Source organism: Sturnira hondurensis, unplaced genomic scaffold (assembly GCF_014824575.4).
Source record: "Sturnira hondurensis isolate 20B ecotype Veracruz unplaced genomic scaffold, ASM1482457v3 Scaffold0014854, whole genome shotgun sequence".
Classification (NCBI taxonomy): Eukaryota; Metazoa; Chordata; class Mammalia; order Chiroptera; family Phyllostomidae; genus Sturnira; species Sturnira hondurensis.
The window spans coordinates 2,047,900-2,065,060 of NW_028087485.1; the positions used below are offsets into that span (position 1 = coordinate 2,047,900).

A 17,161-nucleotide genomic window follows, 5' to 3' on the forward strand; every position below is an offset into this window, starting at 1 on the left:
GTTATCGATGCCTATGTTTGTATCACCCCCATCTGATGACAAGGTTTGCAAAGTCAAGGGTTTTTGGTATCTCCCATCCAGGGGACCAGCCTGATGCCTCTGTCGTTGGAGCTGTGTACTAACTGCGTGTTAATTGAGTGCTATGTGGAGCCAGATGGCCGCGTAAAAGGAGGGGTGTAAGCATTCTAACGAGTTATAGCAAGGGCCTGCACAGAATTTCCCTGGTTCCTGGAACATACGGTGTGGGCTTCTATGGTTCTCCTGGGCGAGAGGCCCAGGAAGTGAATGAACATTATTGAAAGCAGAGATGTGAAAAGCTAAGTCGTTGCCCGCTTTCCTTGTTTTCCTTAGAAAGTATGTTCCATGCTCGCGGCCGTCTGCGTCACTGTCCCTGTGGAGGACCCTTCTCTTCCAGAGCTCAAGTCACCTTCCTTGGGGGGAAGTTTTCAATGTGGCCTCCAAAGGCAACCATCTGGCTTAAATTCTGGCTCTGTCATTTACTGGCCATAGCCTTGAGCAAATGATTGAAATCCTCTGTGCTTTAGTGTCTCCATAAAGAATGGGCACAGTGATAACCCTGGCTTTATAAGACCTGAATGTCAGTCAGGATCAGCACCACCAGCTCTTTCCCTGTACGTTCCTCTATCATCACACAGTACGGTAGTCCGTTTTCTCTCGTTTTTCAATAGAGCAATGTTGCTTGGTCCCCACTCATTTCTCTAGTCGTCTCACCTACCAGGACACCCCTGAGAACCAAGAAGCATGCAAAGACATGACAATACCACCCACACCACCGTCAGTGTCACTGAGCACCCAACTCAATGTCATAGAAACCCTGTACTAAAAATGAATGAGCTTTACTCAGAACACCCTTCTACCTGCGCTCACAGGGCGTGTACAGTTAGGATAAGCTGCATCGTCTTGCTTTCTCGGCCCACAGCATAACTGAAAGCAGTCCAGGGCCACTGACTGGGGTGGGAGCCAGGGGAACAGTCCTCCACATGAAATGCTCAGAGTGTGGTGCCTAACGCCCATTGCCCTATCTCTGAGAAGGAAGGCGGGAAAGTGTGAACAGATTTCAGAAAGATTATAATTAACATAATTAAACGTGTAGAATAGTGCCTTCTCAAATGCCAGCAGGTGAGCAAGGGACCATGCTCATTTTTCTCCTCTTCCCATCTCATAAGCTGTCGTTAGAGTTTCAGATCTCATATTTCTTTTGCATCCTCATAACAGCTCCTAAGTCAATACTGACGCTCCTGAGAAATCCATGACTTGTTGGGAAAAACAGCTTATCTGTAAAACACCCACAGGGTGGTTGTTGAGGTCATTGGATCTGACCCCATTCAAAAAAATGTTACAGAATCATTGATATGAATATTTTATTTGAAACCATTATTGAAATAGAATAAGGTTTACAAACAAGGCAAATGTAAATTGTTTCCCTCTTGGGGGTGTAACACTCCAGAGACGTGGTGTTCACCAGAACTCTCTGCGAGGTTGGAAATATTCGGTATCCGTGCTGTGAAAGCTGTAGCCGCTTCTCACGTGGCACTACTGAACACTCCACATGTGGCTAGTGCAACTGAGAAACTAAATTTTAAATTTTATTTACTTTTAATTAGCTTAAATTTAAAAGCCGTATGCGGCTAGTGGCCGCCAGATTAGGGAGTCGTGCTCCAGCATCAGTACTGTGACTGCGAAGTTCACTTCAACCTTCAGCTTTCTAGAACCATCTAGCTGGAATTGATACTGAGAGGGGCCCCAAGACCCTGCCGGATCATGGTCATTAGACAAAGATTTCATTAATGGGTGGTTTAACAAGTTTTTCAATAAAACACATTTCTTGCACGTCCAGAAGACCAACTTCACTAAGGAATGCTGAGTTCATCCTTGCCTGTAATCCTGGCCAGGAGACCTGTCCCTACCTCTCAACAAGATTCTCTACAAGCTCTCTTAGCCAAGTCACAGAAGTAGATGCTTAAAGCGGGGATCTGGGGAAAATGCCTTGATTACCAGACTTCTGGGCCAGGTCAGTCACCAGCTTTCCTTGGGGCCACTACCATTGCTAGGAGGAAGGAAGACCCATTGGGCTGAGCCGTAGATTAAATCCTGGGGAAGAAGGGCTGGCCTCCCGCTCTGCGAAAGCGGAGACACAGGGGAATGAAATGGGACAGCGAGGAACCAGGCCTACAGAAAAGACTGCCCAAAGCCAGAGCACCAGGGTCCCATCTCCACCCTCCTGCTTTCTGCACCCCAGTTGCTTAAAGGCACAGAGTCAGGAAGGCTTGTGTCTTCCAGACCCTGGTTATGACACCCCAATGTAGGCTCCCTGGTCCACCTGCAGTCAATTCACCTGGGAGTGGTGGTTAGAATGCAGATTCCAGGGCCCCACAGCAGACCTACTGAATCAGAATCTTTGGGATGGGAGACCCTGGAACCTGCCCCAAGACTTCCTTGGGAACAAACCCCTCCTGTGGGAGAATCCTTCAAGCAGGATTCTCATAACAAGCACCCAGTGGCTTCCGCTGCAGAAAGACCATTCCGGGATTAGGAGAGAGCCAAGGACAGGCTGCTGTCCTCATAGTGGTGGATCGAGAAGAACGGGGACTGGGAGCCAAAGGGTCTGTGTCCTCCGGGCCCTTCTGTGGGCGTGTAAGTGATTTAACGTCTTCGTCTTCAGCCTCTTCTCTGGCCCCACTGTTGGCTGCCAGACAGTTTTATCTTGATGATTTTCTATTTCCTTCACTGAGGTGGCTTAGTTTCTTACTTATGAAGGTTTAAAATATATGTATATATATATCTGTTGACTTTCCATACTTCTATTTAGTTTGCATAATAAAAGCGACATATGCTCTTACCCCCAAAAAGAAAGAAACATTCAAATATTACAGAAATGCCTCTCGCCATGGCCAACCGAGAAGTCATACTTCTCAGAGATGGTTCTTACTAACATTTGATGATGTCCTTCTAGACTTAAAACCAAGAATCGTCAGGGCAGCAGCAGCAGCAGTGTAGCTGGCAGTCACTGGGTGCTGATTTGAGTGCTCACTACGCACCAGGCAGTGCCTTCGTTGCTGTGCATACATTGTCCATTTAAACCTCACAACAACCCTTCGAGGTAGGGATTTCCCTTCCTAATCAGGGTTGGGAAAACTGTATGCACATAAACACCAATACTTTGTCTCTGCAAAAAGGGGACAGCACAATGCCTTCAGTACTGTAACTTGCTTTCTTCATTCTTAATACAATGTGAACACCTCTCCAGAATCATACGTGCAAAACTTTTAACATCCTCAGTGTTCATTTATATGAAGCATTGTAATTAAGCAATCCCTGAATTATTTTTTATCATAAACAATGCTCCAGTGCTACAATGAACATTATTTTACAGATATCTTGGTGCACTCGTGTATTTCTGTCAGATACATTTCTAGAAGTAGAAACAGAAGGTCAGTCAGTCTACATAGAGCAAATCATTATGTTGTACACCTTAAACTAATACAATATTACATGCCAATTATATCTCAATAAAGCTGGGGCGGGGAAAAGAGTCTTAACTCCACTGTAGCTTTTAAAAAAATAGCAAGGCATGCAAATGAAAAATGCTAATACTTGCTGCACGATCTGGGTCACAGAAGACTGTATCTGAATGTCCCTTCTGTGTGCTGAAGGCCTTTTCATACCTAAATGCAAATGCAAAGTGAGGACCAGGACATCTGTTTCTCGGAGCTGGTTTCAGATGCTTGCTTCTGCCACCAAACAAGGAACTGGGAGCCACGAGGGAAGCATAGAGTGAAACATCTGAGGCCTTGATTTCTTCCCACGCAAAATCACAACACAGTGGAATATATGGGGTGGGAAGAAGTAGGTTTCCAGCTGTGAGTAGGCAAAACAGTTTATTCTGGTATTATTATTAATTCTTTATTGTCTGAACAACTGGAAACCTACTTTTACCCACCCTGTATTTTCTGAAGCCCCCTTTGTTTTGACACGCCCGGATTGGGTTAATCCTTTAGCTCTCCGACGTTGTTTTCCTGTGTCTGAGAAAAGATCGGATTGTTTTGGCCTTCCAGGATCAATGAGTGAATGCGTCAGTTAACTAAGACCTTCCAAATATAGGAGGGCTAAGTAGTTCTCTTGTTACTTAGAGAGCAAGTGGGTCTCTGCTGGATATAAACTAAAACTTCTTTAACTTCTATACCAGTTACTTGTTCTTTAAATAAAAGCAAGATAATTGTTGAATCCAACAGGCCACTCCATCTCAGCATGAAGTTTATTTTGGTTTCTCCCCCCTTGTCGTCTTTACTGTTTTTCCTGGGTGTGGATGTGTTGCATGTTGTCTTGGCATTCTGGAGCCCGGCCTCGACAAGGAGCAGGAGGTGTTTGGGAAGGCCCACGTGGCAGCCCATTTCTCCCGGGAGCCTTGCCTTCCCGGAATGAGTATTCCCAACTGTTTGTTCCCTAACAAAGAAGGGCTGTGTGGGCCATGACCTCACAGAACACACGGCACGTTTTGACAAGGGAATTACCCAATCTGCATCTGTGATGTTTGGGACAAAGTCTGAGATGAGGCCTTATAGGTTCATTGTGTTCCATAGTCCTTGTTCCCCACAGCCCTCTTCATGAGTCTGATGCAATAGCCAGAAAGGGCATCGTCATCCCCCTTGTTAGGATGCAGACGGGGAGATTCAGAGAGGTGCGCTCACTTGCCTGGTGTCACACAGCAGCAAGTGGCGGAACCCAGTGCAGAGCCCAGGTCCCTTCCTCGCCCCTTCAGTGGGTCCCAGTGTGTTACTTTTCAGTACTCGTCTGATGACCCCTTTTCATGGCTGGAGTCCTCTTCAGCACCCTCTCCAGCTCAGACAGTTGAAAAGGTTCGACACGTTGGTATTTTAAGGGGCAGGTACAGTCTTTAGCGTGGAATTTCTCTGAATTTTGGATCCGGCCGATGGTGAGTTTTACTTTCTAAAACACAAGAAAGAAAGAACTAAAATGACCAACTAGTGTATCCTTGGGACTGTTTGTCCTCAGCCCATCCTCACTCACACACTTGGAAGCTGGCATTGAAGGAAACCCTGTGATGAACAACAATCTCTGGGCAGAAGAAGCCAGGACGACTGGCGTAGCCAGACGGGGGACGGATTTTTATCTCTCGCATCCACTGTCTGGAAGCTTTAGAACAGATTCCAAAGGGCACAGTGCCTGATAGGCCCATTTGTACCAAGAATGACAAAGCCTCTGGATGCTACAGAGTTGGACCGTCTGGTAGAACCAGCGCCTGACAAAATGGGGAGAAAACTGAAGTTTGATGTGTCTCCTGCAAAATCTGGCATCTCCCCCGCTCCTTGTTAATTCTCACATTTTCTCCTCTCCCCGTCTCTACCCACCCCCACCTCAGACTCCTGCTTCAGTCCATTCAAGGAAGGAGGGTGGATTTGCCTGGTTCATTGTCTGCCCCGCCTTTGAGTCCACATCTCCCATCTTCCAACATTCTTTTTCCTTTCAGAGGCCAGAACTTTGAACTTTAAAAAAGGACTGGATGTCCCTTTTAGCATAAAGTCAAGTAAGTCAAGGAAGGTAGGGTAAGGAAGGAGGGAGACTTTTTCATGGGGTGTCATGTTGGCGAATACCCCAGATTTCTCAAAGGCCTCTAGCTGTCCCCCAGAGAGAGGGACAGGCAGATTGGGCACAGGAGAAATGCTGTCAGCCCCTCCCAGCAAGGGAACTACAGGACCTAGACACCCAGGCCAAAGCCCTTTTCTTGGCTTTCAGAGCCCATGCCTGGACCTTTGGGTCAGAGCACCATTTGGTAACTTTTCAAAAGGTTCAGAAGATTATACTGAACACTTGTCCCCAGCATGGGTCTTTGGCAGAGGAAATACGGTGACTGGATGGTCAAATGGGGCCCCTGAAAGCGACCTCTTGTCCACTGCACAGATGCCTGCCCTGGTCTTCGAAACCCAAGCTCAGCATCTCCTTCTCCGAGACACTTTTCTGGCCTCCCCCAGGTGGATGTACTCCATGCTTCCTTTACGCTGCTGGGGCCCTCCCTCTGTTCATGTCTCAAGGCACACGCTGTATTGTCACTAGCACATAAGGTGCCTGGTGTATCCCCCGACCTGTGAGCTCTTGAAGCTCAGGCTGAGAGGCCTTTCTTGTGGCTCTGGGACCTAGCACAGTAGGCAGCATACAAATGTATGTTCAATAAATGGTCAGTGAATAAATGAATGAATGAATGAGTCCTTGTTCTCCCACTAACTGGTTATGTATCTAAGATAACTCACTGATCCTTATTAGTTTCCCATTTAGATAATAGGGGTAATATAATTTGTCTAACCACATCACAGAAGACTACTGTGATAAGACACATATAATCAATCATGAACTCTCAGAGCCAGAAGAAATTTGAGAGGTCATCCTGTACAGGGGTATCTCAGAAAATTTAAGCCAACAGATTGTTTCTTCAAAAACAGCTAACAGGAAAGCCCCACATATAAAAAAGATAAATGATAAACGTAGATTGCTCTGGTTGAAACCCCATACCAACCCCTCCCTCTCCTCTCCTGTCATTTTCAGGGGCCAAGAAGCACTGTTTGAAAACCAGCTCTCTCTCTAGAGAGAAGACACTGTTGCCCAGAGAAGGGGTGATTTGCCCAAGGTCAGGTAGCTCATGAGAAATAAGGATGGACAAGGGGAGGGATGGACAATCTGGAGGGTGTCCTAATAGGCAGAACCACGTCTGAGCACCCAATATGGACCAGTCACTGCTGTGAGGGCATCAGATATATTATCTCATTTAACTCACCAATGACTAATGTTATCACAATCCCTGGTTTTACATTTGGGAACACTGAGGCAAAAACTTGGTTCAAGGATGTGAGAGGCAAGCCCCGAGCCAGTTTGATTCTGATGCAAGCTCCTGATGCCATTATCATGCTGCGTCTGAGGCCCTGAGCCAGCTGTTCAGCCTCCTGGCCCCGAGCTCTCTCCAAAATTGCTTTATGTAAAGGTATTTTGAAAGGGCCCTAAAATATCTGTCTGTTATTTGCACATATTGTAGGAAGTGTTATTTGCACTTCTTTCTTATTTTCACTTGATGGCTGAGGACTGAAGAGTCTCATCTGTGTTCAGAATACAGTTCTGACTCCGTCTGAGACTTGATCTCGCCCCATCTGGCATCGATTTGCCCCGGGCAGGGCCCCTCAGCAGGACTTACCTCCTTCTGGACCGACCGTCTGAGAAACAAGTAGGCTTCCTCCAAGCCATGCGGCTTCAGGTCGTTCACGGCCAAAATGTGATCTCCGTGGAAAAATAAGCATCCCAGGCGCTGGGGGCCTTCCCAGTGAGCCACGCTGCAAGGGGAGCACAGCATCCGACACAAGTGTGAGGCTGGGCTCGCTGGCGGTCCAGGACATGGACGGGGACACGGATGGGGCCCTGCACTGCAGTCTATCCCGTTCTTACTCCCACTCGTTCCTTTAGCTGTGTGGCACCACATCCAAAGTATCTGGACTCCATTTTCTGTCTGGAACATTCTTTCCTCTTTCAGCTCTGTGGGAGGCTGACCTGTCCTCCAAAACCTCTACAAAGCCCTCTTAGGTTCCATCCCTTACTTTAAATAATTGCTTCTCCCCCAGCCCCAGGCTTCTGTTGTGCTCTGTGAGCACCTCCCTTATTGTATGTTCACACAAAATACATTTTCTAGTCACTTGTTTATGTGGTTGTCTTTTTCACCAGAAGTATGGTACCACCTCTTAAAAAACCGTGTATAAGCCCATAACTCCAGGTAAGCTACAGGGGCTCAAAAAGGTTTTGCTGAAAGTTAGCAGCCCACAGTGATTGTGCAATGACTCTCCGATGCACAGAAACACGAATGAATGAATGAGAAAGCCCAGGTGCAGAGAAGTCCAGCTTTAGTCAAATATTCGTTGAGCCTTAGATTGTGTGAAAGGTGGGAAACTACAGGGCTGGGGTCCCTGCCCCTCGCAGGACTTACGAGGCAATGGGCTGAACCATCTACTTTACGTGACAGGGCTTTCTTCCCCTGTGAAAATGTAACCTTCCATCAAAATGAATTACAAAGACTTTAAGAGAATTAGAACCAAATACACAGTGATTGTTTCAAGAAAATTCTGGGTCACAGAGCCTGTCGTGTCTGTTCCCGGCTAGCAGGTTTTTAGCTGGTGTCTGGAAGTCTAGATGCCAATATGTCCTGTCCTTTTAGACTTTAGATTCTTACCGGCTCTGCTAATGTCATTCATCCACAAATACTCATTGCCCACTGAGTGGGATAATTTCCAGGGACCGTACGTATTCCAGCCCATTTTCCTCACCTTAAAAACAATCAGAAGTTTGCTCCTTCCTGGACTTTCGGGTCCTCCTCTACCCACCCACCTCCCTGCTGACGCTCCCACGGTGACCACACCCTTGTCTCTGCCTCAGTCAAAGGCCCGCTACCAACAGCAAAACAATGACCCAATATCTCTGGTAGGTTTTGCAACATACAGTGTTTCACTGTATAATTGTTGTCTTCATATTTTCTAGCCCAATTTATAGTCAGTACCCATCAAGCCTCCGGCCTTACCATATCCGCCCCGCAGCTTCGGTGAGAGCCAAATAATTGGTGATGTCAGAAAGAGAAAGAAACACGTTCACCTTCTCCACGTAGCTCTCATCAGGAATGTTACTATGAGATAAAACATCGGCAAAAGTCAAATCAGGCCACTGTCTCTGGCTCTCAGCTACGCTTCCTGGGTAAACTTTCTGGCCTTCTGTGAGATGGCATTTTCCAGTTAAAGAACATCTAAAACATTCAGAAAAGACTATGAATTTAAGTCACTGAAAAGTACCCACTGAAGCCCTCCCCACACTTTGGGTTGGGGTAGTGGGTGGAAGGCAAATGAGAAGGGAGAAAAAATGGACTGAATTGATTCTATGGCTATCCTCAGGTCAGTTTGCACATTTGTCAGCTAGAAATGATTTGTAGAAGAAGACACTGAAAAGAGTTAAAATCGAGAACAGTCTCACCAAAGACCCTTGCTGTCACTTAACGTTGAAATGTCCTCCTTCCCCTAGTCTAGAAGCAAACCTCTTGTGAGTGTCATGCCCATAACTTTAACGGTAAAAGCTGGTTGACATGACCCCCAGACCAGGGTGATCTAAGGCCTGAATTTAAAAAATAATATTTGAAAATGCCACCCACAGCCCAAGGGACCCCGTGCCGTTCCCAGCTTGGCTGCTTGCTGTGGTTGGACACCGTGTCGGTGAGAAGGGTAAGCCGGTCAGGGTCTTGGCTGACTTTGAGATTTTTAGGAACTGCTTTAAAATGTAATTCCGAGTACATAAGGAAGGCTGCCTTGCTCTAAGGGCCCACGAAGTTTGAGAAAGTAGAACTGTACTTGATTAATATAGTCAGTTGCACCACAGTTAGGGAGGAGGCTGGTTCCTTCTTGTCATTGGTGGTCCGGGCTTCTGTTTGGGCAGGTGAGAGGCGAGAGTCGCTCCCTGAGCCTTGTTGTTGTAGATGACGTTCCCCTTCCTGGGTCTCTGGAATGGTCTGGGATTCCTCTCTGCTCTCCGCAGACTCGTTGGTTGTGTCTTTGAACAAACTAAAGTATAAGAAGTGAACACAAGACTTTTTTAGCATGTCTATTTACGACTTTCACATTTAAGCCCCTGACAGCCATGTGAATGTTAACAAGATGTTGAAGTATGTCCAACCACCAAAGTCACAGTCACAGTTAGAGTCTAATCCAACAGACTTTCCATCTAAAAGTGGATACAGAGTCAAAGAAACCCTTTACACTGTGAGGGGTGGGAGACAGGAGTGAGAGCGTGAGAGACATAAATGGGAAATAGAAGATAATTTCCCCAGGAGACAGAAACCCCCCGCTGAGGCTGTCATTAATGGCTTTCTGTGGGGAGAGAAACCAATTCTCACTTTTTCTTGTTCTGAGGTTACCGAAGAATGTGCAGAATCTGGTCTTTGATAATGCTTTTGTATTAATACTTCAACAGTAATTTTCTATAACAGCATAATATTTAAAATAAATTTTTCAAATATGGCAGTTCTACTCACCGGGATTTCATTGACATGTAATCATGCTCAATTCTCTTGGAGTCCTGGTCTGTACTACCAGGTGGAAGGGATTTATCATTGGCAGACTCATTGGCAGCAAGGATATTATCCAACTATGGACAAGAGGAGTAAGTGTAAGGATGCAAGTCTCCACGTAAGGCAGGTATCCTTCTCCTCCTCACGTGCTGGCTCTGGGCCCTGAACTAGGAAATGCATCCACCATTGGATGAACTGTGGTGCTCATTCTGAGGGGCTGAGCCAGCCAAGCTTTAGGCTCGTTCGGCATCTCTTTTCTTCTCCCGGGTTCCTCATGCTCTTGATGCAAAATGTTTTGTTAGACTAAGTTGCTGTTTATTTTTCAGTTTCATTAGTAGGCACTTAATAACCTGAATTCTTCTTCCCAGTCAGCGCTACTGTGAAATCATGTCACTGTATAATGCAGAGCTGGCCTAAGGCTGCTGTATTCACAGGTGACCCAAGGGCTTCAGCAGGCTATAAAGGGTCTTAGAAAATGCTGCCCCATGAGGTTCTCGGCAAGCCCCTCGAAACCAAGACAGTCATCTGGGGCAGTGGTGCCTTCAAACCCAAGGGGCTTTCTGGTGCCTATCTAACAAAGTAGGTATCAACCCATAATTGAAGAGTTCATTCCAGTCAAGCCAGTCTCCCCACTGCACCCCTACAAATGGTGCCCTTCCAGCGCCGTCGTCATGCTGCTTCCTTCCGCCTTTGCTCTTCTGCCTAACGAAGCTGTGTTCAGACTTGGCTGAGGTCCCACAGTGCCTCCTGACCACCATGGCCACTGCCAGGCTCTCCCTTCTCTGGACTTCCACTGCAAAGTTTTATACTTAATTTTTTAAATGGTCTTTTAGCTTCCACTTCTGGGTGTATATCTGAGGAAACCCAGAACACTAATTTGAAAGAATAAAGCACCCCTATGTTCATCGAAGCATTATTTACAATAGCCAAGATAGGGAAGCAAGCCAAGTGCCCATCAATAGATGAGTGGGTAACAATGTTGTATACATTGTGTGTGTGTGTGTATATATATATATATATATATATATATATATATATATATATGTAATGGAATACTATTCAGCCATAAAAAGAATGAAATCGCATTATTTGCAACAGCATGAATGGACCTAGAGGGTATTATGCTAAGTGAAATAAGTCAGAGAAAGAATGACAAATACCATATGATTTCACTCATACGTGGAATCTAAAGAGAACTTAACAAACAAAATAGAAAAGACTCATAGATCCAGAGATGGTTGCCAGAGGGCAGGGGTGTTGCGGGCTGGATGAAAACGGTGGAGGGATGAGGAAGCCCAAGCTGGTAGTTTTACAGAACAGCCACAGGGACGTGGACTGCAGGGTGCAGAATCTGGTCAATAATGTTGTGGCGACTCCACCTGGTGCTAGGTGAGTGCTTGGAATATCGGGGGGAACACTTCATAAAGTATGTGATTGCCTGCCACTGTGCTGTACACCTGAAACTAATACAAAATAGCATTTAATTTCAATTATAATAGAGAAAGAAAAGGTCTTTTAGCTTAGTTTTACCTGCCTTATTGCATTTTGCATCCCATTAAATACCTAGTCAATGCCAGGCATATAGCTACCGCGCAGCACAACTGACTGACTAGCTGGTGGGACTGTCGTAAAAGATTGGTTGCCATCATGTGTCCTAGGGAACGTTAACATGGAAATATCTTGGTGAAAGAAGCGTCCTTTGGTCAACTGAATTTGGGAAATGCTGGGTGTTGTACCCCACCTGGCTATTTATAATGTAACCCTGTAAACTAAAGGCTCTGAGGATTCTACAGTTCAGATGCCTGTTTAACCTATTTTAATTTGGTGTTTCTGGAGCTTATTTGATCCCAGAATACCTCTTTTATATGAACACTTGTCACCCTCTTGTAGAAAACTCCCAAGTTGGAAAATGCTGAATGCCCCCTTTTCTTTAATTTTGTCTTCCTACTTTCCATCTCCGTTCTCTTCCATTGCCCATCTCAACTATAGCTCCTGGGTAAATGATACTGGGAGATAATTTGGGTTTTGCCACTTCCCATCTCAGAAGCCATCACTGCCTCTATCCTGACTATAGAATGAAGTCACCCAGGATGGTCTGGCTCTTTTTCTCTGTCATATTCCCCACTATACCATTCACTCGCTCTAGGACACAGCTCAACTGAACTATTCAGTATATACCTATCAAATGGCATTTTTGTCTCTGAAGCCTTCCTTGACTCCAGTGGAGAGAGAAAATCTCTGCTCTTCTGGTGGTTCCAGCGCTCTTGGACCAGGCCTCTTGGGCAGCATTATCACGTGATAACTGGTAGGGCAGTGAGCTCCAGGGGCAGAGAGATGTGAGTTCCACACCTAGTATGGTCCCATGACTAGCACACAGAGGGCACTCAGCAGGGGTTTCCAATCAGTCAATAGACTAGTTGATACACACGACATAATTTGTCACCCAAGGACCTGTGCCCATATTATTGTTTCTTTCCAGAATGCAGAAAGACTCCCCAAGTCAAACACCCCAGTCCAAATTTTGCCTACCAAGTAAAGTCATATGTCATTTCCCTGGCACTCTCTCGTCTTGTCTGGAAATCAGCCCCCTGCTTCCCACCCCTCCTGCACTCAGGGCATTTTATAAACACCTTTCTTTGGCATGAAGTCATTTTTGTCTTTGCCACGCCTGGCTTGTATTTAAGTGTCAACACAGCTTATCGCCTGTGTCTGATTCACTGGCTCAGTGTCCCACTGAACCAGGCTCATGCCTCAGGAATGGTGCAGAGGCTCAGCAAATATTTGTAGAAGGAATGAATGATCAATAAGTGGAAGGGTTTACCTCTAAAAGAATACTTCGAGGGCTGACATAATGACTCTCTTCCGTGTCTTGCGTGGTCTCTGGCATGAAATCATGTGGTAGATGAGCTCGTCTGAATCCTGGAGAACTTTTTTCTACGACATGCTGAATGAATAGATGAAGACAAAATTAATGTTTTTCTTTGTCTTGGCAAGAGACAGAATTAAATAAACCACATGCTTTCTGGGAAAGCCATAATACGTTAATTGGATTGATAAGATCAGAGAGTCTTCCAAGGTTACATCCAGAATCCCACCCTTAAAGTTGTGCCTTGAGTCTGGGTCAGCCCTGATAATGTGAAAATATAAGCTCATCTTTCAGGCTTTTGTCCACCAGTGGGACCAGTAACTCAGAGCAAGTGGTACTCTCAGGGGGTGGTATTCTAAGTCACTAAGATCTGCCAAAGTCCTCCACCTCCATCTTTTTTCTAGTTTTCACCCAGTGCCACCTAAGAAGGTAATTATTAGCCCACAGTTAAAGCACTGCAACTTTCCTCTGCATGCTCAACATTTCTCTTTTGTGCTCCGCTCACAGGCTTCTGTTGTTCTCATAGCAAGACAGTTTGGCAGTGTTGATCATGTGACAGCAGAATTATAGGCTTCAGGGTAATTTAGGTTTGACCAATTACTGCCTTCCCTCCCCAACAGATACAAGGTACTCTACCAATGTAGCTGCTTTGCATGGCAGGAAAATATTACAATTTACTTCTTTCAAGAACAATGGCTTAGAACAGAGGGGCTTGAAAAGACCCCGAATGTTCTCTAGGGAGTTCTGGAAAGAAAGTGATTTAAAAAACAGATGCATTTAAGTTACATCCTCCTGTCTATTCATCCAGCTCCATGCCTGTGGAGCCAGATCACACTGAGTTAGGGATGACAAAGGGATCTCATTTAATTTCGACCACAATAAAACCAATGACAACATTAAATCCCAACAAAGCAGATGGTTTTCTTAGCTGGAACAGACTGAAAATGTCACTGGATTAGAATACAGAGTGTATACACAGTGAGACAACCAACGACATTGCCTTTGTGGGGAAGGAGTATCATGAGTGAAGAGCAAAAGGCATTTACTGAAAAGGGTTGGTCTTCCCAACCCTGTCTCCTTTCCCCTTTCCTACAAACATGAAATGAGGTTTTGGCTTGGTGAGTGGATAAGCCACCAAATGCTTTTAAAATAGTTGGAGAGCTTCCAACTTGATAAAAACAGGAGATTGTGCCATATTAAGACATGCCTGGTACTCAAGGAGAAGGGAAAGTCTGTGGTTACATCTCTAAGGTACAAAACGGTATTTATGACAGAAGAAAAATAACACCCCATTTATTAATGATACCCAAACTTGGAAAGATTACAAATCCTAGAGAGCCAAGACGGCAATTCCAAATCACTCTCAAGGGGCAGATGTATCATCTTTCTTCAAACGAACTTTATTATAGATGAAGAAGAAATCACACACAACCACACGCACAAGGAGAAGCCAGACCGATGTGGGTAAATGAAGGACATTAATAAAAATTCTGGTTTGCATGAGGAGTACAGATGATAGGGCAGGAAATCAAGTGGTCTTGGCAATTTTTTTACAGAGGTAATCCGCGGCCATGTGTGAAAGGAAGGACAAGGTTACCAGCCAAGCTTTTGTTTAGTTCAGGGAGGGATCCTCCCAACATGCTCGGGTGTACAAGGAGGAGCATCCAAAATGAATGAATCCTTGCCATTTTGAGAAAGAAGAACAAAGTAGGAGGGATCACAATACCTGATATCAAACTGTATTACAAGGCCACTGTAATCAAAACAGCCTGGTACTGGCATAAAAACAGGCACATAGACCAATGGAATAGAACAGAGAGCCCAGAAATAAACCCAAATCTCTACAGTCAGTTAATATTTGACAAAGGGGGCAGTAACATAAAATGGAGTAAACATAGCCTCTTCAACAAATGGTGTTAGGAGAACTGGACAGCTACATGCAAAAAAATGAAACTCAAGCACCAACTTACACCATACACCAAAATCAATTCAAGGTAGATAAAAGACTTAAATATAAGCCATGAAACCATTAAAGCCCTAGAGGAGAGCATTGGCAGGAAAATCTCAGATATTCCATGCAGCAATATTTTTACTGATACGTCCCCTAGAGCAAGGGACATAAAGGAAAGAATAAACAAATGGGATCTCATCAAACTTAAAAGCTTCTGCATGGCCAAGGAAAACAGTATCAAGATAAAAAGAGAAGCAACAGTTTGGGAAAACATATTGGCTAATGACACCTCAGACAAAGGTTTAATCTCCAAAATATACAAAGAACTCACACGACTCCACTCAAGGAAGACAAGCAACCCAATTAAAAAATGGGCAAAGGACTTGAACAGACACTTTGCCAAGGAGGACATACAGAGGATCCAGATGCATGAAAAGATGTTCGATATCACTAGCTATCAGAGAGATGCAAATCAAAACCACAATGAGATACCACTTAACACCAGTCAGAATGGCTATCATAAACAAAGAAACAAACAACAAGTGCTGAAGAGGTTGTGGGGAAAGGGGGACCCTAGTTCACTGTTGGTGGGATTGCAGACTGGTACAACCACTATGGAAAACAGTATGGAATTTTCTAAGAAAACTAAAAATAGACGTGCCTTTTGACCCAGCAATTCCACTGTTAGGAGTATATCCTAAGAACCTTGAAGCACCAATCCAAAAGAACCTATGCACCCCAATGTTCATAGCAGCACAATTCACGATAGCCAAGAGTTGGAAGCAACCTAGATGCCCATCGGTCAATGACTGGATCAAAAAACTATGGTGCATTTACACAATGGAATTCTATGCTGCAGAAAGGAAGAAGGAACTACTACCCTTTGCAACATCATGGAGGGAACTAGAAAGCATTATGCTGAGCGAAATAAGCCAGGCGGTGAAAGACAAATACCATATGATATCACCGTTAACAGGAATCTAAACTACAAAACAAACAAGCAAGCAAAATGTAACCAAAGACACTGAAATGCAGAATGTGCTGACAGGGTCCAGAGGGGAGAAGGGAGAGAATCACAGGGGAAAAGGGGAAGGACTCATATGAACAGGTATAAAGGACACATGGACAATAACTAAGGTGGGGGGTGGAGATGGGAGGGAGGTGGAGAGCACTGGGGTGGGGCAGGGCTGGCAATACAAGACAGAAAACTGTACCTGAACAAGAATTAAATACAAATTAAAGAAAAAAACACAAAAGGAATGAATCCTTTTGGAGATGGGCAGAGCGAGCAGTAAGGCTCATCTGTGGTCTGGCCAGCAGACGAACCATAGGACCAACAGTGGGGCTAAGAATCATTCTTGGGGTGGGTTAGGTTTGAGAGAGGTGTCCAGTACATTGGAGAGATGTTCAAACCATCAGAAGACTTCCTTCCTGAGAGAAGTGGGGCGAGTCAGCTCACCGTGTCTGGAAGAGTGTTTCTCGGTGAGGTGGTGACAGCCCCCGATGTGCTGGAAGAAGCAAGGTGAAGGCTGGGGTCTGGAAAGGGCCTGGTATTGCTCAATGAGCATTTCTCCTGCTTGTGAAAAAGAAATACTGGAATCAGGACACCATCGGTCTCTTGTTTGGAGTGAGGCGACAGCCTCATTTTGGGGTTCTCTGCCTCTTGTCTTTCACCATTAACATTTATCCTGCTGGCTTTCTCACTAAGGCAAGAGGTGATCTTGTCTTTCTCCTGTTTCCAAATCCCCAAGGACACTCATCCTGGCCGTGAGAGATGCCTTGAACTTCCCTCAACCTATTTTTTCAACCCTACCCTTTTGCACCCACCCTTTTGTTCTAATAATTCAAGTCAACTTGTAAGAAATACCTTGCTTTCCTTTCCTCCTTGGCTCCTGCTTTTGTTGGAAGCATAGAGCAACCTATGTCAAAACAATATCTAGAGACCACAGTTTCACTTATGGTCTGCCCTCCAAAAGGACTCATGTGAATTAGCAAAGGTTCTTAGGAAGTAAACAGAAGAAACCTTGAAGTCACTAGCCCTTACCTTAAAGGGACATTATATTGAAAAACACAAGATAAGTGAAAAGCATTTTTATAGAAACCACCCTAGACTTAGTCATTTCAAAGGTAGCTGTTATGTACCTTGAATAACGATGATGGAAAACGCTGCCATTTCAGCTGCTATTAAAAAGTGCCACCGTTAATTTTCACTCCTTACCTCAATAAT

The 17,161-nt window shown here is 45.0% G+C and overlaps 1 protein-coding gene and 1 long non-coding RNA gene across 3 annotated transcripts in view; one reads left to right on the forward strand and one right to left on the reverse strand.

Annotated features, from left to right (window-relative positions):
• Positions 1-7,793, forward strand: LOC118999404 (uncharacterized). Its single transcript, XR_005069100.1, has 2 exons — positions 1-660; positions 6,580-7,793. It is a non-coding gene; the product is annotated as an uncharacterized LOC118999404 (long non-coding RNA).
• Positions 3,300-17,161, reverse strand: part of PLEKHS1 (pleckstrin homology domain containing S1) — a 26,163-nt gene continuing 12,301 nt past the window's right edge. Inside the window, exons 8-14 of one of the 2 annotated variants that reach the window (XM_037063880.1) lie at positions 16,394-16,510; positions 12,939-13,061; positions 10,082-10,194; positions 9,402-9,611; positions 8,588-8,689; positions 7,220-7,355; positions 3,300-4,968 (exon numbers count right to left, since the gene is read on the reverse strand). In XM_037063880.1, the coding sequence (XP_036919775.1) occupies positions 4,795-4,968; positions 7,220-7,355; positions 8,588-8,689; positions 9,402-9,611; positions 10,082-10,194; positions 12,939-13,061; positions 16,394-16,510 (975 nt within the window). In that variant the 3' untranslated portion in view covers positions 3,300-4,794. The remainder of the gene's footprint in view (positions 4,969-7,219; positions 7,356-8,587; positions 8,690-9,401; positions 9,612-10,081; positions 10,195-12,938; positions 13,062-16,393; positions 16,511-17,161) is intronic. The other variant, XM_037063881.1, reaches the window with a different exon arrangement.